This window comes from Populus nigra, chromosome 7, assembly GCF_951802175.1.
Source record: "Populus nigra chromosome 7, ddPopNigr1.1, whole genome shotgun sequence".
In the NCBI taxonomy this organism is placed as follows: domain Eukaryota; kingdom Viridiplantae; phylum Streptophyta; class Magnoliopsida; order Malpighiales; family Salicaceae; genus Populus; species Populus nigra.
In genome coordinates this window covers 956,102-979,235 of record NC_084858.1, presented here as the reverse complement: position 1 = coordinate 979,235, position 23,134 = coordinate 956,102, and the positions used below count along the sequence as shown (strand labels likewise).

The 23,134-nt window shown below is 34.7% G+C and overlaps 3 protein-coding genes across 3 annotated transcripts; all 3 read left to right on the top strand.

Moving 5' to 3' along the window:
• Positions 1–5,093: 5,093 nt before the first annotated feature.
• On the top strand, positions 5,094–7,154 carry LOC133699352 (acetylajmalan esterase-like). Its single transcript, XM_062122589.1, has 5 exons — positions 5,094–5,373; positions 5,476–5,697; positions 6,038–6,189; positions 6,356–6,629; positions 6,931–7,154. The coding sequence occupies exons 1-5, from the start codon at positions 5,094–5,096 to the stop codon at positions 7,152–7,154; spliced, it is 1,152 nt and encodes a 383-aa protein (XP_061978573.1).
• Positions 7,155–12,247: 5,093 nt separating this feature from the next.
• Positions 12,248–14,308, top strand: LOC133699351 (acetylajmalan esterase-like). The gene is made up of 5 exons (XM_062122588.1): positions 12,248–12,527; positions 12,630–12,851; positions 13,192–13,343; positions 13,510–13,783; positions 14,085–14,308. The coding sequence occupies exons 1-5, from the start codon at positions 12,248–12,250 to the stop codon at positions 14,306–14,308; spliced, it is 1,152 nt and encodes a 383-aa protein (XP_061978572.1).
• Positions 14,309–19,398: 5,090 nt separating this feature from the next.
• LOC133699350 (acetylajmalan esterase-like) lies at positions 19,399–21,461 on the top strand. The gene is made up of 5 exons (XM_062122587.1): positions 19,399–19,678; positions 19,781–20,002; positions 20,342–20,493; positions 20,660–20,933; positions 21,238–21,461. The coding sequence occupies exons 1-5, from the start codon at positions 19,399–19,401 to the stop codon at positions 21,459–21,461; spliced, it is 1,152 nt and encodes a 383-aa protein (XP_061978571.1).
• The last annotated feature ends 1,673 nt before the right edge of the window (positions 21,462–23,134 follow it).

The following is a 23,134-nucleotide window of genomic DNA, read 5'->3' as shown; positions in this document are numbered from 1 at the left end:
CTTATATATAGTTGAAGTATTATTCAAGATGATTCGAAATACATGTTCTTGCTTCTTGTATCTTGGTTTCCTTTCTATATAATTTGTTTATTTTCATGATTCTTACATGTTTTTATTAGTCTAATTTGTTTGGTTGTTTTTTAATTATGAAATAAGAGAATTTATATTAATCAAACTGATTTAACCATGAATAGCACGACTAAACAGGAGAAGTAAAGTAACAATAAATAGGCCAAAAAACATACAAAAAAAAGGGCCAGGCAAACTTAATTATCTTCCCTGTTTACTTAATAAATATAAACAAATCAAGCAAAATATAAATCTATGCAAGATAATTATAAGTATGCAATCAAATCAGTATCTCTATGAACTCCTTGGCCAAATAATCCAATACATGGTCATTTTTTTTATAGAGATATGCTACGTACATGGTTGCTTTCTCTATTAATATGTGTAAAACTCATAGGATAAAATCTAAAATAAACATTAAAGATATCATTGAAATCACCTTATAACCACCACAGTGTGACATTGCTTCCTCATATCCAAATAATTCAAAATAGAGTACAATTAAAGATAATGGGTACTGGTATATATATATGAATAATTTATGCTAGCTGCATGCTTTTAGACATTTTCAAAAAAGATTTCATACGATTATTGCCAACCAAGGGCATCATGTGTAGATGAAAATGAAATTAATAGTTTATAACTAAAACTTCAAATGAAATTAATGATTTTGTTGAATTCACTAGATGAGCTCTACTTGAGTTAAGAATAATAGAAGGCTTAACCAATTAGTTAACTAATATTTTTTATTTATATATGTAGGGCAATGTACAATAGGTAATATAAAGATTACAACACAAGATTAAACCTATCAACCTTTTCTAATTATATGCATCTTATATTGTGTAATTTTCTTATAATACATCCCCTCAAGCTGAGGGAGAAGGGTCAACCCGAAGCTTGAAATAAAGATCAGTAAAAGAAACAATAGGAATGTCCTTCTTAACAACCTTATCGCGTACAAAATGATAATCAACATCAACATGTTTAGTACGGACATGGAAGATAGGATTCGCAAACAAATAAGTAGCACCGATATGTGGTTTAAAGGGTACTTGATGTAGTTGGACTTGCGATAACAAGTGATTATGGGCAGTTAGGTGTGGATCTTCCACAACTAGATGAGGATCTACCTCAGATAGATTATGTTTTTCACACGTATGCGGCGTCGCGGCAAATCATCCACCCTCATGGTATAATGTAAGTTTATCTGGCAAGTATAGGGAGACAAGGAATTCTTGTCTTTTATCAGTGAAAAATTGGAATGGGAGTCGCCACCTAATATTCTGGTCACTAGGAACCCTAACTGGTCTCAGAGATCGGGTATGGAGACTGGTTACGTAAAAGAAAAGGTATTATCACCCCAACTACACCCTACCTAAGGTAGGCTGCATTGTTTTGTTATCTGATAAAATCTAAGGTCTTGTTATGGTTTCTAATTGTCGGTCTGTCTACGGTTTAAGAAAAGTTCTCCTCTGTGAGGAGATCCTTATCTTATCGGGTAAAAACCTAACTGTTCTATGTCGTCAAAAGAAATACCTTTTTAATATCGAGAATACGTTTTACGTATAAATTCGTAATCTTTGATACTAAAACAAAACAAAATATATTTTTTTTGGAATTTTTGAAATATTGGCCAAATTCTCGTGACTTTAACAAACTGGTTATCAAAGCCAAAATGCATGTCAAAACATATTTTTTAAAGTTTTTTTTTGTTGTGTGAAAATATGATATGGTTTTTTCTTTGAGAAACTTGGCCGTATGCATGAAACAAAAACAAGTTTTTTTTCTCATTTTGAAAACCGAGTATTTTAATACCAGATCTGTATTTTTACGATGTAAAAATATAAACCGATATTAACCAAAATGGATAGAGAAACACGCGAGAAAATCACTAATGTTTTTTTAATACTTTTAATTGGAATGGGCCAGCACCGGTCCAAAATCAAAATGGGCCAGCGCCAGCCCAACATAAAAATGGGCCAGCATTGGTCCAAAATTATAATTAGCTAGTAACTGTGCGCAGCACAGTAACTAGCTAATTATTTTCATTTGCTGCAGAACGTGAATTGCTCACGTTCTGCATGCAAATGAGAACAGATAATAAGGGAAAGAGAAAGGGAGAAGATTACCTGGAATAAGGGAGCGTGGTTGCTGAGCTGACGGTGGCTCGCAGCGGCGGCGGTTGGGAAGCTCAGTGGCAGCGGCTGCAATGCTTTTTTTTCCATATAAAGACATCAGCCCCTACGTCTTCTCCTTCTCTTTTTTTCTGTTTTTACTCTCCGTTCTCTCCTCTCTATCCTTGTACTTCTCCTCTCTTCTCTCTCTATTCCTCTGTTTTTTTCTTTTTCTCCCCTATTTTCCTTCCTTTCCTTTCGGTCTCCTTCAGCTGCCTCCCTCTCCTCTCTGTTTGTTTCTTCTCTTCTTTTTTCTTTCGGTCTTCAGACCCCTCTCCTTTTCTTCCTCCCCTATTCTCTCTCTTCCCCTATATTTATACGAAAAACAGGGGAGAGAGAGGCAGGGGCGGCCACTATGCAGCCGCCCCAAAAACCGCCAGAGGGGCACGTCCCCTTTGTTTTTTCCACACCGTGGTAGGCCACGGGTCAGAGCTTAGGAAAGTGGGGGCTTTGGGTCGGCGTCTTCTTGAGTTTTTTCGGAGAAAGGGGGAAAGAAAAGGAGGGGAGAAAAAATCTTCTTCTTCCCCTACCTCGCGCGTCCAAGGGAAGAAGAAGACCCACGGTGCTGTTCAAAACAGCATCGTTTAGGTCTTTTTTTAATGAACAGTGGATGAAACGGCGCCGTTTTGGACAAAACGCGTCGTTTCATTTAAAAGGAAAGGGCGACAAAATCCTGTTAAAGTCCAAATCAGTCTTCAATTTGAAATTTATTCAATCAAGTCCTAAATTGTAATTTTGATTTTAAAAATCAATTCAATTTCATCCCTGCTAAATTCAATCGTCGGCCATGAAGTTGGTCGCCTTTTCCAAGTTGGTCCTTGGTCTCTGATTTATGCAATTTGGCCCTCAATTGATCACTAAACTTCTAATTTCTTCAATTTGGCCCCTGATTCGGTTTAATTACAGCCCTTCTATGTACATGCCATTTCTAGTTTGATTCTTGGTTTTGGATTTCTTCAATTAAGTTCCTAATTGGCAATCAAACTTCAATATTTATGCAATTAAACCCCTGATTTGACCAAATTAACTCTCAAAAATTATAATTTGACCCCGAAACATTAATTTCTTCCAATTAAAGCCCAAATTGCCTTCAAAATCAATTTTTCTTACAATCAAACCCTCCATAAATTCAATTAAACCTTCAAATAAAATTTAATTGAGTCCATAAATATTTGATCTTAGACTTTTCTTCCTCAAATTGAATTTTCTTTGTCAACAAAATACTGTCAAATTTCAATCTTTGTATTTTTGAACCTCTTCAACCAATTTTTAGCTATTTTCTGAGCGTTCTGGCATCCTCCTTTCACTGCTATTATTTTTTTATTTTTCTTTCAAATATATTTTTTATTTTTTTTATTTTCTTCTTATTTGAGCAGGGACCCAAAAATGGGTTACAACAGATGCCCCCTCTTTACAATACTTAAGGAGCAAAAACTTTGCGTAGTAAGTTTTGTAAAGATAAACAAAACTGGTCTTTCGAAACTGGTCTTCTCAAGCTCGGTCGACCAGAAAACCCATTCGGCGATTCCTTTGTATCAAAGCTAAAAGGTTATGTGTGGTTGGGTTAAACTGAGATCTTTTTCATCGATCTCCTTTAACCAGAACCAAATTCCTGTGTTGTTGGGCTAAACTGAGATTCCTTTCGCCAATCCCCTTTAACCAGAACCAAAATCCAGTGTGTTGTTGGGCTAAACTGAGATTCCTTTCGCCAGTCCGCTTTAACCAGAACCAAAATCCTGTGTGGATGTAAAGTGTGTGATGGTCTTATTATAATGGGTGACCTACCCAGATGAAAAAATAAAAAGTGAAGAATGGAAGATGGAAGAGTGGTCTCATTGTAATGGGTGACCTACTCAGGTGGAAGAATGGTCTCATTGTAATGGGTGACCTACCTAGAAAAAATGATGATCTCGTTGTAATGGGTGACCTACCTAAGTGGGAAAAAAAGAAGAGTAGTCTCATTATAATGGGTGACCTACCCAAGTAAAATTTTAACCCAGGATTTTACTTTTAATTTGACCTCAAATGTATTGATATTAGTCAACTTAGCTAGTTTAAAGGTTTATTTATTTATTTTATCTTGCTCTGCTTCACATTTTCCCTCGAATAGTTTATTTAACTTTTTAAACAGGATCTCAAGGTATTTTCTTTTTCTCCATCCCTTTCCCTAGACTAATTTGATTGTTAATTCAATGTTCCAAAAATTCAAAATCTATACTTTGAAGTGAAACTTTAGGGTTAGAAATGTCATGTTTGTTTTGCTTCAAATCTTTTCTGCCAGAAACAAACTTCAAATTTCATACAGCAAATTGCATTAGTAGAATGTAAAGGATAACAGACATGAACCAAATTTAGTTTGGTGTAGCCAACCATTTTATGCTATAGGACACTAGTTTGATTCTCACGCTTCTATACAGCAAGAAATGACATACATTCTTCCCAAATTAGTAAAAAATAATTTATTACCTCTACAATTTTGATCTACAATATGTCAGCTACCTATAAATAACATGTTCTTATGATGTAACAAATAAAATAATCTGATGAAATAAAAAAAACAGAAATACTTTCATTCCTAAAAGAATGTTGATAAGAATTTATTTTTTTCATAATTTTTGTTTTAATTTGCTGGCTAGATTGCTGGTTGGAGCTTGTTTGAGGTGGAGCTTTTTTTTTTTTAGGTATTTTCTGTTTGGATTTTATTATCCTTGTTCTACTAGGCTGTCTTCAAGTGGTTTCTAATTTCTAATTTTAACCTCTTAGTCTCCATTACATATATATTTCCCTCCATTTGATGAGAAAAAAACAAAAAAGAAATTTCAAGAACTAAACAATTTCCTCGAAGCCATGGCCATCAGATTTCTGGCTTTGTTTCAAGTTCTTATTATCTGTTCTACTTTTCTTCACATCATTCTTCCTCAGAATTCATGCAATGCATCTAATATAGTACCCAAACTTAAGCAATGTGGATTTGATGCAATATATAATCTCGGGACTTCAATTTCAGATACAGGCAACTCAGCCATAGATAATCCTTCTATTTGGCAAGCCATGTTTCCTTATGGAAAAACCATTAACGAAGCAACTGGTAGACCCTCTGATGGACTGTTAATAATTGATTACATTGGTGAGCAAACAATCTTCTCCTTTCTCTCTGTTTTACGTAACAATTATTACTTTTGAGAGTAAGGCTGGATTGCTATGAGAATTTTGCTTCCAAATTTTGCAGCAAGATCAGCCGATCTCCCCTTGGTCGTTCCCTATAAGAATTCTAGTGCATTACATTTGTCAACAAGTCGTGGAGTGAACTTCGCGTACAGCGGCGCTCCAGCCTTGTCAAAGGAAGCTCTTGCAAAAAAGAATATCACCCTGGATTGGGCGAAGCCTTCTCTCAGTGTACAACTTGGATGGTTGGATGATTATTTCAAAGGATACTGTAACAATGTCAAAGGTGGTTGCTAAAATATACTTCCCTCTCATCGAATAGTTATTAAACTCGTCACAACCTTTCAGATCGATACACTAACTTGTCGATCTTAAACTTGGTCTGGGCTATATTTTATTTTTATTTAATTTGAAAATTAACCTGATCAAATCTAGATTAACCTAGTCATCATACCTAATCAATTCAATTGACCAAGTCAAGTTCGAGTAAGATCTGATCAGGTCAACTTAGTATTTACAATTTCAATCTCATATATGTTTGTCTTAGGGTTTACAGCTTCCTCTATATAATAGAACTGAAAGAAAGGCCTATAAATTTTAATCTTACACTTTGTTACGATTGATAGACTGTACGAAGGCGGTCAGCTCGTCACTTTTCATGATAAATTTCGGAACCAATGACTATGGTTATGCATTCAGCCAAAATCAAAACATTGAAGAGATAAAGAAGAATGGCTTGGTGTCTGACGTTGTGGAGGCTATAAAGCAAGCTCTTAAGGTACGTTGTTTTAAGTAATTACTTCTCAGAAACAAGTTCATATGTTAAAAAAATAAGAGCTTTTTTGTGATCATTGAAAATTAAATCAAACGTTTTGAGTTCTCAATCCTTAATTATTTTATCTTATTTTGTGGTAAATAAATTATGTTGCTTTAATTGGCTACAGAAAATCATTTCCCAAGGAGCTAGAAAAGTCCTCGTCTTTGGAGTAGCCCTAGATGGGTGTAGACCAATCTCAGTAACCATGCAATCTGCTAACAAATCTGCCACTTATGATCGATTTGGATGTGTAAAGGACAACAATGACTTCTGCAATTACCACAATGTTCTTCTTCAAGAAGGCCTTAAGGAATTAAGAGAGCAACATCCTGATGTACAAATAGTATATGGTGATCTTTACAATGCAATGCAATCGATTTTGGATAACTCCCAATCTCTTGGTGAGTGCTTTCTCCCCTTCATACACAATTATGTATTCTAAGAGGGTGTTTGGAAGTGTGGTTGTGGTTGCGGTTCAAAGTGTTTTTTGTTCGGAAATATATCAAAATAATTTTTTTTAATTTAAAAAAATTATTTTTAACATCAGCACGTCGAAACGATCTGAAAACATGACAAAATTAATTTTAAACAAAAAAAAATCAATTTTTAAAAAAACTCCGCAACGAGTAGGATTCAAATCAAATTAATTTGTTCGGATATGATATGCTTCTGACATGTTTAATTACTTCTTGCAACGTGTAGGATTCAAATCATTGACAGAAGCTTGTTGTGATGTCGATGTCGAAATTAAAAAGAAAGCTGTCTTGTTCAAAGATAAACTCTGTGGAGCTCAGGGTACCATAGTTTGCCCTAAGCCTGAAGAATATGTCTTCTGGGATAATGGACATTGTACTCAGAAGGCAAATGAGCAGCTGGCCGACTGGATCATTCAAGACATCTTCCCCAAGTTTCAATGCAATGCTTGACTTATATATAGTTGAAGTATTATTCAAGATGATTCGAAATACATGTTCTTGCTTCTTGTATCTTGGTTTCCTTTCTATATAATTTGTTTATTTTCATGATTCTTACATGTTTTTATTAGTCTAATTTGTTTGGTTGTTTTTTAATTATGAAATAAGAGAATTTATATTAATCAAACTGATTTAACCATGAATAGCACGACTAAACAGGAGAAGTAAAGTAACAATAAATAGGCCAAAAAACATACAAAAAAAAGGGCCAGGCAAACTTAATTATCTTCCCTGTTTACTTAATAAATATAAACAAATCAAGCAAAATATAAATCTATGCAAGATAATTATAAGTATGCAATCAAATCAGTATCTCTATGAACTCCTTGGCCAAATAATCCAATACATGGTCATTTTTTTTATAGAGATATGCTACGTACATGGTTGCTTTCTCTATTAATATGTGTAAAACTCATAGGATAAAATCTAAAATAAACATTAAAGATATCATTGAAATCACCTTATAACCACCACAGTGTGACATTGCTTCCTCATATCCAAATAATTCAAAATAGAGTACAATTAAAGATAATGGGTACTGGTATATATATATGAATAATTTATGCTAGCTGCATGCTTTTAGACATTTTCAAAAAAGATTTCATACGATTATTGCCAACCAAGGGCATCATGTGTAGATGAAAATGAAATTAATAGTTTATAACTAAAACTTCAAATGAAATTAATGATTTTGTTGAATTCACTAGATGAGCTCTACTTGAGTTAAGAATAATAGAAGGCTTAACCAATTAGTTAACTAATATTTTTTATTTATATATGTAGGGCAATGTACAATAGGTAATATAAAGATTACAACACAAGATTAAACCTATCAACCTTTTCTAATTATATGCATCTTATATTGTGTAATTTTCTTATAATACATCCCCTCAAGCTGAGGGAGAAGGGTCAACCCGAAGCTTGAAATAAAGATCAGTAAAAGAAACAATAGGAATGTCCTTCTTAACAACCTTATCGCGTACAAAATGATAATCAACATCAACATGTTTAGTACGGACATGGAAGATAGGATTCGCAAACAAATAAGTAGCACCGATATGTGGTTTAAAGGGTACTTGATGTAGTTGGACTTGCGATAACAAGTGATTATGGGCAGTTAGGTGTGGATCTTCCACAACTAGATGAGGATCTACCTCAGATAGATTATGTTTTTCACACGTATGCGGCGTCGCGGCAAATCATCCACCCTCATGGTATAATGTAAGTTTATCTGGCAAGTATAGGGAGACAAGGAATTCTTGTCTTTTATCAGTGAAAAATTGGAATGGGAGTCGCCACCTAATATTCTGGTCACTAGGAACCCTAACTGGTCTCAGAGATCGGGTATGGAGACTGGTTACGTAAAAGAAAAGGTATTATCACCCCAACTACACCCTACCTAAGGTAGGCTGCATTGTTTTGTTATCTGATAAAATCTAAGGTCTTGTTATGGTTTCTAATTGTCGGTCTGTCTACGGTTTAAGAAAAGTTCTCCTCTGTGAGGAGATCCTTATCTTATCGGGTAAAAACCTAACTGTTCTATGTCGTCAAAAGAAATACCTTTTTAATATCGAGAATACGTTTTACGTATAAATTCGTAATCTTTGATACTAAAACAAAACAAAATATATTTTTTTTGGAATTTTTGAAATATTGGCCAAATTCTCGTGACTTTAACAAACTGGTTATCAAAGCCAAAATGCATGTCAAAACATATTTTTTAAAGTTTTTTTTTGTTGTGTGAAAATATGATATGGTTTTTTCTTTGAGAAACTTGGCCGTATGCATGAAACAAAAACAAGTTTTTTTTCTCATTTTGAAAACCGAGTATTTTAATACCAGATCTGTATTTTTACGATGTAAAAATATAAACCGATATTAACCAAAATGGATAGAGAAACACGCGAGAAAATCACTAATGTTTTTTTAATACTTTTAATTGGAATGGGCCAGCACCGGTCCAAAATCAAAATGGGCCAGCGCCAGCCCAACATAAAAATGGGCCAGCATTGGTCCAAAATTATAATTAGCTAGTAACTGTGCGCAGCACAGTAACTAGCTAATTATTTTCATTTGCTGCAGAACGTGAATTGCTCACGTTCTGCATGCAAATGAGAACAGATAATAAGGGAAAGAGAAAGGGAGAAGATTACCTGGAATAAGGGAGCGTGGTTGCTGAGCTGACGGTGGCTCGCAGCGGCGGCGGTTGGGAAGCTCAGTGGCAGCGGCTGCAATGCTTTTTTTTCCATATAAAGACATCAGCCCCTACGTCTTCTCCTTCTCTTTTTTTCTGTTTTTACTCTCCGTTCTCTCCTCTCTATCCTTGTACTTCTCCTCTCTTCTCTCTCTATTCCTCTGTTTTTTTCTTTTTCTCCCCTATTTTCCTTCCTTTCCTTTCGGTCTCCTTCAGCTGCCTCCCTCTCCTCTCTGTTTGTTTCTTCTCTTCTTTTTTCTTTCGGTCTTCAGACCCCTCTCCTTTTCTTCCTCCCCTATTCTCTCTCTTCCCCTATATTTATACGAAAAACAGGGGAGAGAGAGGCAGGGGCGGCCACTATGCAGCCGCCCCAAAAACCGCCAGAGGGGCACGTCCCCTTTGTTTTTTCCACACCGTGGTAGGCCACGGGTCAGAGCTTAGGAAAGTGGGGGCTTTGGGTCGGCGTCTTCTTGAGTTTTTTCGGAGAAAGGGGGAAAGAAAAGGAGGGGAGAAAAAATCTTCTTCTTCCCCTACCTCGCGCGTCCAAGGGAAGAAGAAGACCCACGGTGCTGTTCAAAACAGCATCGTTTAGGTCTTTTTTTAATGAACAGTGGATGAAACGGCGCCGTTTTGGACAAAACGCGTCGTTTCATTTAAAAGGAAAGGGCGACAAAATCCTGTTAAAGTCCAAATCAGTCTTCAATTTGAAATTTATTAAATCAAGTCCTAAATTGTAATTTTGATTTTAAAAATCAATTCAATTTCATCCCTGCTAAATTCAATCGTCGGCCATGAAGTTGGTCGCCTTTTCCAAGTTGGTCCTTGGTCTCTGATTTATGCAATTTGGCCCTCAATTGATCACTAAACTTCTAATTTCTTCAATTTGGCCCCTGATTCGGTTTAATTACAGCCCTTCTATGTACATGCCATTTCTAGTTTGATTCTTGGTTTTGGATTTCTTCAATTAAGTTCCTAATTGGCAATCAAACTTCAATATTTATGCAATTAAACCCCTGATTTGACCAAATTAACTCTCAAAAATTATAATTTGACCCCGAAACATTAATTTCTTCCAATTAAAGCCCAAATTGCCTTCAAAATCAATTTTTCTTACAATCAAACCCTCCATAAATTCAATTAAACCTTCAAATAAAATTTAATTGAGTCCATAAATATTTGATCTTAGACTTTTCTTCCTCAAATTGAATTTTCTTTGTCAACAAAATACTGTCAAATTTCAATCTTTGTATTTTTGAACCTCTTCAACCAATTTTTAGCTATTTTCTGAGCGTTCTGGCATCCTCCTTTCACTGCTATTATTTTTTTATTTTTCTTTCAAATATATTTTTTATTTTTTTTATTTTCTTCTTATTTGAGCAGGGACCCAAAAATGGGTTACAACAGATGCCCCCTCTTTACAATACTTAAGGAGCAAAAACTTTGCGTAGTAAGTTTTGTAAAGATAAACAAAACTGGTCTTTCGAAACTGGTCTTCTCAAGCTCGGTCGACCAGAAAACCCATTCGGCGATTCCTTTGTATCAAAGCTAAAAGGTTATGTGTGGTTGGGTTAAACTGAGATCTTTTTCATCGATCTCCTTTAACCAGAACCAAATTCCTGTGTTGTTGGGCTAAACTGAGATTCCTTTCGCCAATCCCCTTTAACCAGAACCAAAATCCAGTGTGTTGTTGGGCTAAACTGAGATTCCTTTCGCCAGTCCGCTTTAACCAGAACCAAAATCCTGTGTGGATGTAAAGTGTGTGATGGTCTTATTATAATGGGTGACCTACCCAGATGAAAAAATAAAAAGTGAAGAATGGAAGATGGAAGAGTGGTCTCATTGTAATGGGTGACCTACTCAGGTGGAAGAATGGTCTCATTGTAATGGGTGACCTACCTAGAAAAAATGATGATCTCGTTGTAATGGGTGACCTACCTAAGTGGGAAAAAAAGAAGAGTAGTCTCATTATAATGGGTGACCTACCCAAGTAAAATTTTAACCCAGGATTTTACTTTTAATTTGACCTCAAATGTATTGATATTAGTCAACTTAGCTAGTTTAAAGGTTTATTTATTTATTTTATCTTGCTCTGCTTCACATTTTCCCTCGAATAGTTTATTTAACTTTTTAAACAGGATCTCAAGGTATTTTCTTTTTCTCCATCCCTTTCCCTAGACTAATTTGATTGTTAATTCAATGTTCCAAAAATTCAAAATCTATACTTTGAAGTGAAACTTTAGGGTTAGAAATGTCATGTTTGTTTTGCTTCAAATCTTTTCTGCCAGAAACAAACTTCAAATTTCATACAGCAAATTGCATTAGTAGAATGTAAAGGATAACAGACATGAACCAAATTTAGTTTGGTGTAGCCAACCATTTTATGCTATAGGACACTAGTTTGATTCTCACGCTTCTATACAGCAAGAAATGACATACATTCTTCCCAAATTAGTAAAAAATAATTTATTACCTCTACAATTTTGATCTACAATATGTCAGCTACCTATAAATAACATGTTCTTATGATGTAACAAATAAAATAATCTGATGAAATAAAAAAAACAGAAATACTTTCATTCCTAAAAGAATGTTGATAAGAATTTATTTTTTTCATAATTTTTGTTTTAATTTGCTGGCTAGATTGCTGGTTGGAGCTTGTTTGAGGTGGAGCTTTTTTTTTTTTAGGTATTTTCTGTTTGGATTTTATTATCCTTGTTCTACTAGGCTGTCTTCAAGTGGTTTCTAATTTCTAATTTTAACCTCTTAGTCTCCATTACATATATATTTCCCTCCATTTGATGAGAAAAAAACAAAAAAGAAATTTCAAGAACTAAACAATTTCCTCGAAGCCATGGCCATCAGATTTCTGGCTTTGTTTCAAGTTCTTATTATCTGTTCTACTTTTCTTCACATCATTCTTCCTCAGAATTCATGCAATGCATCTAATATAGTACCCAAACTTAAGCAATGTGGATTTGATGCAATATATAATCTCGGGACTTCAATTTCAGATACAGGCAACTCAGCCATAGATAATCCTTCTATTTGGCAAGCCATGTTTCCTTATGGAAAAACCATTAACGAAGCAACTGGTAGACCCTCTGATGGACTGTTAATAATTGATTACATTGGTGAGCAAACAATCTTCTCCTTTCTCTCTGTTTTACGTAACAATTATTACTTTTGAGAGTAAGGCTGGATTGCTATGAGAATTTTGCTTCCAAATTTTGCAGCAAGATCAGCCGATCTCCCCTTGGTCGTTCCCTATAAGAATTCTAGTGCATTACATTTGTCAACAAGTCGTGGAGTGAACTTCGCGTACAGCGGCGCTCCAGCCTTGTCAAAGGAAGCTCTTGCAAAAAAGAATATCACCCTGGATTGGGCGAAGCCTTCTCTCAGTGTACAACTTGGATGGTTGGATGATTATTTCAAAGGATACTGTAACAATGTCAAAGGTGGTTGCTAAAATATACTTCCCTCTCATCGAATAGTTATTAAACTCGTCACAACCTTTCAGATCGATACACCAACTTGTCGATCTTAAACTTGGTCTGGGCTATATTTTATTTTTATTTAATTTGAAAATTAACCTGATCAAATCTAGATTAACCTAGTCATCATACCTAATCAATTCAATTGACCAAGTCAAGTTCGAGTAAGATCTGATCAGGTCAACTTAGTATTTACAATTTCAATCTCATATATGTTTGTCTTAGGGTTTACAGCTTCCTCTATATAATAGAACTGAAAGAAAGGCCTATAAATTTTAATCTTACACTTTGTTACGATTGATAGACTGTACGAAGGCGGTCAGCTCGTCACTTTTCATGATAAATTTCGGAACCAATGACTATGGTTATGCATTCAGCCAAAATCAAAACATTGAAGAGATAAAGAAGAATGGCTTGGTGTCTGACGTTGTGGAGGCTATAAAGCAAGCTCTTAAGGTACGTTGTTTTAAGTAATTACTTCTCAGAAACAAGTTAATATGTTAAAAAAATAAGAGCTTTTTTGTGATCATTGAAAATTAAATCAAACGTTTTGAGTTCTCAATCCTTAATTATTTTATCTTATTTTGTGGTAAATAAATTATGTTGCTTTAATTGGCTACAGAAAATCATTTCCCAAGGAGCTAGAAAAGTCCTCGTCTTTGGAGTAGCCCTAGATGGGTGTAGACCAATCTCAGTAACCATGCAATCTGCTAACAAATCTGCCACTTATGATCGATTTGGATGTGTAAAGGACAACAATGACTTCTGCAATTACCACAATGTTCTTCTTCAAGAAGGCCTTAAGGAATTAAGAGAGCAACATCCTGATGTACAAATAGTATATGGTGATCTTTACAATGCAATGCAATCGATTTTGGATAACTCCCAATCTCTTGGTGAGTGCTTTCTCCCCTTCATACACAATTATGTATTCTAAGAGGGTGTTTGGAAGTGTGGTTGTGGTTGCGGTTCAAAGTGTTTTTTGTTCGGAAATATATTAAAATATTTTTTTTTAATTTAAAAAAATTATTTTTAACATCAGCACGTCAAAACGATCTGAAAACATGAAAAAATTAATGTTAAACAAAAAAAAAATAAGTTTTTTAAAAACTCTGCAACGAGTAGGATTCAAATCAAATTAATTTGTTCGGATATGATATGCTTCTGACATGTTTAATTACTTCTTGCAACGTGTAGGATTCAAATCATTGACAGAAGCTTGTTGTGATGTCGATGTCGAAATTAAAAAGAAAGCTGTCTTGTACAAAGATAAACTCTGCGGAGCTCATGGTACCATAGTTTGTCCGAAGCCTGAAGAATATGTCTTCTGGGATAATGGACATTGTACTCAGAAGGCAAATGAGCAGCTGGCCGACTGGATCATTCAAGACATCCTCCCCAAGTTTCAATGCAATGCTTGACATGTATATAGTTGAAGTATTATTCAAGATGATTCGAAATACATGTTCTTGCTTCTTGTATCTTGGTTTCCTTTCTATATAATTTGTTTATTTTCATGATTCTTACATGTTTATGAGTCTAATTTGTTTGGTTGTTTTTTAATTATGAAATAAGAGAATTTATATTAATCAAACTGATTTAACCATGAATAGCACGACTAAACAGGAGAAGTAAAGTAACAATAAATAGGCCAAAAAACATACAAAAAAAAGGGCCAGGCAAACTTAATTATCTTCCCTGTTTACTTAATAAATATAAACAAATCAAGCAAAATATAAATCTATGCAAGATAATTATAAGTATGCAATCAAATCAGTATCTCTATGAACTCCTTGGCCAAATAATCCAATACATGGTCATTTTTTTTATAGAGATATGCTACGTACATGGTTGCTTTCTCTATTAATATGTGTAAAACTCATAGGATAAAATCTAAAATAAACATTAAAGATATCATTGAAATCACCTTATAACCACCACAGTGTGACATTGCTTCCTCATATCCAAATAATTCAAAATAGAGTACAATTAAAGATAATGGGTACTGGTATATATATATGAATAATTTATGCTAGCTGCATGCTTTTAGACATTTTCAAAAAAGATTTCATACGATTATTGCCAACCAAGGGCATCATGTGTAGATGAAAATGAAATTAATAGTTTATAACTAAAACTTCAAATGAAATTAATGATTTTTTTGAATTCACTAGATGAGCTCTACTTGAGTTAAGAATAATAGAAGGCTTAACCAATTAGTTAACTAATATTTTTTATTTATATATGTAGGGCAATGTACAATAGGTAATATAAAGATTACAACACAAGATTAAACCTATCAACCTTTTCTAATTATATGCATCTTATATTGTGTAATTTTCTTATAATACATCCCCTCAAGCTGAGGGAGAAGGGTCAACCCGAAGCTTGAAATAAAGATCAGTAAAAGAAACAATAGGAATGTCCTTCTTAACAACCTTATCGCGTACAAAATGATAATCAACATCAACATGTTTAGTACGGACATGGAAGATAGGATTCGCAAACAAATAAGTAGCACCGATATGTGGTTTAAAGGGTACTTGATGTAGTTGGACTTGCGATAACAAGTGATTATGGGCAGTTAGGTGTGGATCTTCCACAACTAGATGAGGATCTACCTCAGATAGATTATGTTTTTCACACGTATGCGGCGTCGCGGCAAATCATCCACCCTCATGGTATAATGTAAGTTTATCTGGCAAGTATAGGGAGACAAGGAATTCTTGTCTTTTATCAGTGGAAAATTGGAATGGGAGTCGCCACCTAATATTCTGGTCACTAGGAACCCTAACTGGTCTCAGAGATCGGGTATGGAGACTGGTTACGTAAAAGAAAAGGTATTATCACCCCAACTACACCCTACCTAAGGTAGGCTGCATTGTTTTGTTATCTGATAAAATCTAAGGTCTTGTTATGGTTTCTAATTGTCGGTCTGTCTACGGTTTAAGAAAAGTTCTCCTCTGTGAGGAGATCCTTATCTTATCGGGTAAAAACCTAACTGTTCTATGTCGTCAAAAGAAATACCTTTTTAATATCGAGAATACGTTTTACGTATAAATTCGTAATCTTTGATACTAAAACAAAACAAAATATATTTTTTTTGGAATTTTTGAAATATTGGCCAAATTCTCGTGACTTTAACAAACTGGTTATCAAAGCCAAAATGCATGTCAAAACATATTTTTTAAAGTTTTTTTTTGTTGTGTGAAAATATGATATGGTTTTTTCTTTGAGAAACTTGGCCGTATGCATGAAACAAAAACAAGTTTTTTTTCTCATTTTGAAAACCGAGTATTTTAATACCAGATCTGTATTTTTACGATGTAAAAATATAAACCGATATTAACCAAAATGGATAGAGAAACACGCGAGAAAATCACTAATGTTTTTTTAATACTTTTAATTGGAATGGGCCAGCACCGGTCCAAAATCAAAATGGGCCAGCGCCAGCCCAACATAAAAATGGGCCAGCATTGGTCCAAAATTATAATTAGCTAGTAACTGTGCGCAGCACAGTAACTAGCTAATTATTTTCATTTGCTGCAGAACGTGAATTGCTCACGTTCTGCATGCAAATGAGAACAGATAATAAGGGAAAGAGAAAGGGAGAAGATTACCTGGAATAAGGGAGCGTGGTTGCTGAGCTGACGGTGGCTCGCAGCGGCGGCGGTTGGGAAGCTCAGTGGCAGCGGCTGCAATGCTTTTTTTTCCATATAAAGACATCAGCCCCTACGTCTTCTCCTTCTCTTTTTTTCTGTTTTTACTCTCCGTTCTCTCCTCTCTATCCTTGTACTTCTCCTCTCTTCTCTCTCTATTCCTCTGTTTTTTTCTTTTTCTCCCCTATTTTCCTTCCTTTCCTTTCGGTCTCCTTCAGCTGCCTCCCTCTCCTCTCTGTTTGTTTCTTCTCTTCTTTTTTCTTTCGGTCTTCAGACCCCTCTCCTTTTCTTCCTCCCCTATTCTCTCTCTTCCCCTATATTTATACGAAAAACAGGGGAGAGAGAGGCAGGGGCGGCCACTATGCAGCCGCCCCAAAAACCGCCAGAGGGGCACGTCCCCTTTGTTTTTTCCACACCGTGGTAGGCCACGGGTCAGAGCTTAGGCAAGTGGGGGCTTTGGGTCGGCGTCTTCTTGAGTTTTTTCAGAGAAAGGGGGAAAGAAAAGGAGGGGAGAAAAAATCTTCTTCTTCCCCTACCTCGCGCGTCCAAGGGAAGAAGAAGACCCACGGTGCCGTTCAAAACAGCATCGTTTAGGTCTTTTTTTAATGAACAGTGGATGAAACGGCGCCGTTTTGGACAAAACGCGTCGTTTCATTTAAAAGGAAAGGGCGACAAAATCCTGTTAAAGTCCAAATCAGTCTTCAATTTGAAATTTATTCAATCAAGTCCTAAATTGTAATTTTGATTTTAAAAATCAATTCAATTGCATCCCTGCTAAATTCAATTGTCGGCCATGAAGTTGGTCGCCTTTTCCAAGTTGGTCCTTGGTCTCTGATTTATGCAATTTGGCCCTCAATTGATCAATAAACTTCTAATTTCTTCAATTTGGCCCCTGATTCGGTTTAATTACAGCCCTTCTATGTACATGCCTTTTCCAATTTGATTCTTGGTTTCGGATTTCTTCAATTAAGTTCCTAATTGGCAATCAAACTTCAATATTTATGCAATTAAGCTCCTGATTTGACCAAATTAACTCTCAAAAATTATAATTTGACCCCGAAACATTAATTTCTTCCAATTAAAGCCCAAATTGCCTTCAAAATCAATTTTTCTTACAATCAAACCCTCCATAAATTCAATTAAACCTTCAAATAAAATTTAATTGAGTCCATAAATATTTGATCTTAGACTTTTCTTCCTCAAATTGAATTTTCTTTGTCAACAAAATAATGTCAAATTTCAATCTTTGTATTTTTGAACCTCTTCAACCAATTTTTAGCTATTTTCTGAGCGTTCTGGCATCCTCCTTTCACTGCTATTATTTTTTTATTTTTCTTTCAAATATATTTTTTATTTTTTTCATTTTCTTCTTATTTGAGCAGGGACCCAAAAATAGGTTACAACAGATGCCCCCTCTTTACAATACTTAAGGAGCAAAAACTTTGCGTAGTAAGTTTTGTAAAGATAAACAAAACTGGTCTTTCGAAACTGGTCTTCTCAAGCTTGGTCAACCAGAAAACCCATTCGGCGATTCTTTTGTATCAAAGCTAAAAGGTTATGTGTGGTTGGGTTAAACTGAGATCTTTTTCATCGATCCCCTTTAACCAGAACCAAATTCCTGTGTTGTTGGGCTAAACTGAGATTCCTTTCGCCAATCCCCTTTAACCAGAACCAAAATCTAGTGTGTTGTTGGGCTAAACTGAGATTCCTTTCGCCAGTCCGCTTTAACCAGAACCAAAATCCTGTGTGGATGTAAAGTGTGTGATGGTCTTATTATAATGGGTGACCTACCCAGATGAAAAAATAAAAAGTGAAGAATGGAAGATGGAAGAGTGGTCTCATTGTAATGGGTGACCTACTCAGGTGGAAGAATGGTCTCATTGTAATGGGTGACCTACCTAGAAAAAATGATGATCTCGTTGTAATGGGTGACCTACCTAAGTGGGAAAAAAAGAAGAGTAGTCTCATTATAATGGGTGACCTACCCAAGTAAAATTTTAACCCAGGATTTTACTTTTAATTTGACCTCAAATGTATTGATATTAGTCAACTTAGCTAGTTTAAAGGTTTATTTATTTATTTTATCTTGCTCTGCTTCACATTTTCCCTCGAATAGTTTATTTAACTTTTTAAACAGGATCTCAAGGTATTTTCTTTTTCTCCATCCCTTTCCCTAGACTAATTTGATTGTTAATTCAATGTTCCAAAAATTCAAAATCTATACTTTGAAGTGAAACTTTAGGGTTAGAAATGTCATGTTTGTTTTGCTTCAAATCTTTTCTGCCATAAACAAACTTCAAATTTCATACAGCAAATTGCATTAGTAGAATGTAAAGGATAACAGACAAGAACCAAATTTAGTTTGGTGTAGCCAACCATTTTATGCTATAGGACACTAGTTTGATTCTCACGCTTCTATACAGCAAGAAATGACATACATTCTTCCCAAATTAGTAAAAAATAATTTATTACCTCTACAATTTTGATCTACAATATGTCAGCTACCTATAAATAACATGTTCTTATGATGTAACAAATAAAATAATCTGATGAAATAAAAAAACAGAAATACTTTCATTCCTAAAAGAATGTTGATAAGAATTTATTTTTTTCATAATTTTTGTTTTAATTTGCTGGCTAGATTGCTGGTTGGAGCTTGTTTGAGGTGGAGCTTTTTTTTTTTTAGGTATTCTCTGTTTGGATTTTATTATCCTTGTTCTACTAGGCTGTCTTCAAGTGGTTTCTAATTTCTAATTTTAACCTCTTAGTCTCCATTACATATATATTTCCCTCCATTTGATGAGAAAAAAACAAAAAAGAAATTTCAAGAACTAAACAATTTCCTCGAAGCCATGGCCATCAGATTTCTGGCTTTGTTTCAAGTTCTTATTATCTGTTCTACTTTTCTTCACATCATTCTTCCTCAGAATTCATGCAATGCATCTAATATAGTACCCAAACTTAAGCAATGTGGATTTGATGCAATATATAATCTCGGGACTTCAATTTCAGATACAGGCAACTCAGCCATAGATAATCCTTCTATTTGGCAAGCCATGTTTCCTTATGGAAAAACCATTAACGAAGCAACTGGTAGACCCTCTGATGGACTGTTAATAATTGATTACATTGGTGAGCAAACAATCTTCTCCTTTCTCTCTGTTTTACGTAACAATTATTACTTTTGAGAGTAAGGCTGGATTGCTATGAGAATTTTGCTTCCAAATTTTGCAGCAAGATCAGCCGATCTCCCCTTGGTCGTTCCCTATAAGAATTCTAGTGCATTACATTTGTCAACAAGTCGTGGAGTGAACTTCGCGTACAGCGGCGCTCCAGCCTTGTCAAAGGAAGCTCTTGCAAAAAAGAATATCACCCTGGATTGGGCGAAGCCTTCTCTCAGTGTACAACTTGGATGGTTGGATGATTATTTCAAAGGATACTGTAACAATGTCAAAGGTGGTTGCTAAAATATACTTCCCTCTCATCGAATAGTTATTAAACTCGTCACAACCTTTCAGATCGATACACTAACTTGTCGATCTTAAACTTGGTCTGGGCTATATTTTTTTTTATTTAATTTGAAAATTAACCTGATCAAACCTAGATTAACCTAGTCATCATACCTAATCAATTCAATTGACCAAGTCAAGTTCGAGTAAGACCTGGTCAGGTCAACTTAGTATTTACAATTTCAATCTCATATGTGTTTATCTCAGTGTTTACAGCTTCCTCTATATAATAGAACTGAAAGAAAGGCCTATAAATTTTAATCTTACACTTCGTTACGTTTGATAGACTGTACGAAGGCGGTCAGCTCGTCACTTTTCATGATAAATTTCGGAACCAATGACTATGGTTATGCATTCAGCCAAAATCAAAACATTGAAGAGATAAAGAAGAATGGCTTGGTGTCTGACGTTGTGGAGGCTATAAAACAAGCTCTTAAGGTACGTTGTTTTAAGTAATTACTTCTCAGAAACAAGTTGATATGTTAAAAAAATAAGAGCTTTTTTGTGATCATTGAAAATTAAATCAAACGTTTTGAGTTCTCAATCCTTAATTATTTTATCTTATTTTGTGGTAAATAAATTATGTTGCTTTAATTGGCTACAGAAAATCATTTCCCAAGGAGCTAGAAAAGTCCTCGTCTTTGGAGTAGCCCTAGATGGGTGTAGACCAATCTCAGTAACCATGCAATCTGCTAACAAATCTGCCACTTATGATCGATTTGGATGTGTAAAGGACAACAATGACTTCTGCAATTACCACAATGTTCTTCTTCAAGAAGGCCTTAAGGAATTAAGAGAGCAACATCCTGATGTACAAATTGTATATGGTGATCTTTACAATGCAATGCAATCGATTTTGGATAACTCCCAATCTCTTGGTGAGTGCTTTTTCCCCTTCATACACAATTATGTGTTTTAATAAGAGGGTGTTTAAGTGTGTGGTAGTGGTTGTGGTTCAAAGTGTTTTTTGTTCGAAAATATATCAAAATAATTTTTTTTAATTTAAAAAAATTATTTTTGATATCAGCACGTCAAAACGATCTGAAAACATGAAAAAAATAATTTTAAACAAAACAAAATCAATTTTTTAAAAAACTCTGCAACGAGTAGGATTCAAATCAAATTAATTTGTTCGGATATAATATGCTTCTGACATGTTTAATTACTTCTTGCAACGTGTAGGATTCAAATCATTGACAGAAGCTTGTTGTGATGTCGGTGTCGAAATTAAAAAGAAAGCTGTCTTGTACAAAGATAAACTCTGTGGAGCTCAGGGTACCATAGTTTGTCCAAAGCCTGAAGAATATGTCTTCTGGGATAATGGGCATTGTACTCAGAAGGCAAATGAGCAGCTGGCCGACTGGATCATTCAAGACATCCTCCCCAAGTTTCAATGCAATGCTTGACATGTATATAGTTGAAGTATTATTCAAGATGATTCGAAATACATGTTCTTGCTTCTTGTATCTTGGTTTCCTTTCTATATAATTTGTTTATTTTCATGATTCTTACATGTTTTCATCAAAACACTTTGTTTCATTTAACTTCATAACTAAAGCTCTAATGACAAAAAACAAAAATATAAAATTTCAACTCTCAATTGACTCTCTGAATACTTATAATCAAAATCATGCTTAAGAATCAAGAACATACACTAATAAAACAGAAAAGGTATCAAACATCGACGGCCACCTTTTAAGAGAATCCAAAACTAACTTATTTTATCAAAATTAATCATAAACATATTGTCTTACTCAGTAACATCAATAGTAACTCCAAACAAGATTTAAATAATAAATAGTGATGCAGCTAGAAGCTAAATAGAACAGCAATATCATAGAAAACACAAGAATTTAATAAACGAAAAGAGTTACAGATATGAACCCTAAATTCGCAGGTTTATTCTCTGAAATTTAGATAAATGATCGATGTTTTTTTAAGAGGTTTACAAGATCTTTGAATAGGTTAGGAAAACCTGTCTTTACTAGAAAACAACCTAAAATCCAAAAATATTAGGAAAATTAAAACAAAACCCAAAATAAAAATAATAAATCCTAGAAATCCTAGAAAAACAAAAACAAAATTAGCCCAAATAGCACCTTTTATGCCTAATTCCAGAAGATCCAATAGTCCGATAAGCAACATAGTGGCTTCCTATAAGATAACTTCTTGTAAAATCACCTGAAAAGATTTAAGTATAATCCAACGGTCGAATCTTTTGTTATCTCAGTTTCAAGGATCTAACAAAGTCTGGCACGACCAAGCCTTCTCTTAAGCTCAGACTTATCCCACTGGCCACCCATATAGTCTGTTTGGATCAGACCCTTATTTAGTAGTGTCAGATCCTCACTCAAATACTCAGAACCTTTAGTTTTTACAAGTTCAGTTGTATCATTCTCCTCAAGTTAAAGAAAACTCATCCTCGAGTTCTATTATTTTTTTCAAATAAGATGTGTCAAGTGATAAATATTAAAGACATCAGAAGTTTTCAAATACCTATGAATGCAAAGAGAATCCACTAGAAACTTATCACAAGTAAACACTGCTCATACTAAATCACCAACTCCAAACCCCACCCTTCTAATACAGGGCTTTATACTTCAATTTGTTGTCATTGAATTGTCTTCTTGATTTGCTCATAAATACCATTCAAGTAATATGTCATACCATCAGCTTGAACACTCGATTATCCAATACAAGGGATAAGCATTAACTCCAGCACCCCAAAAAGGTTCTATCCATAGACAATCTTGAATGGGCTTAGTTGGATAATCCAATTCCAAGACCTGTTATAAGCGACCTGTTATAAGCAAACTCTGCTTGCGGTAAAGCCAGATCCCATTGTTTCAACTTGTCTCCTACTAAACTCAACAGTAAGTTACCAAGGCTTCAGTTAACCATCTCTACCTGCTCATTTTTGTAAGGATTATATACACTACTAAAATTCAGTTAAATTCTTGTAAACTTCAAATCAATAGAGAAAATATATACAAGGCTGATTAAATAAGTCCTACTTGCTTAGAATAGGGTTTGGCTCTATTTTTGTGATACTCACGAGCTACCATTGGATGGTGAAACC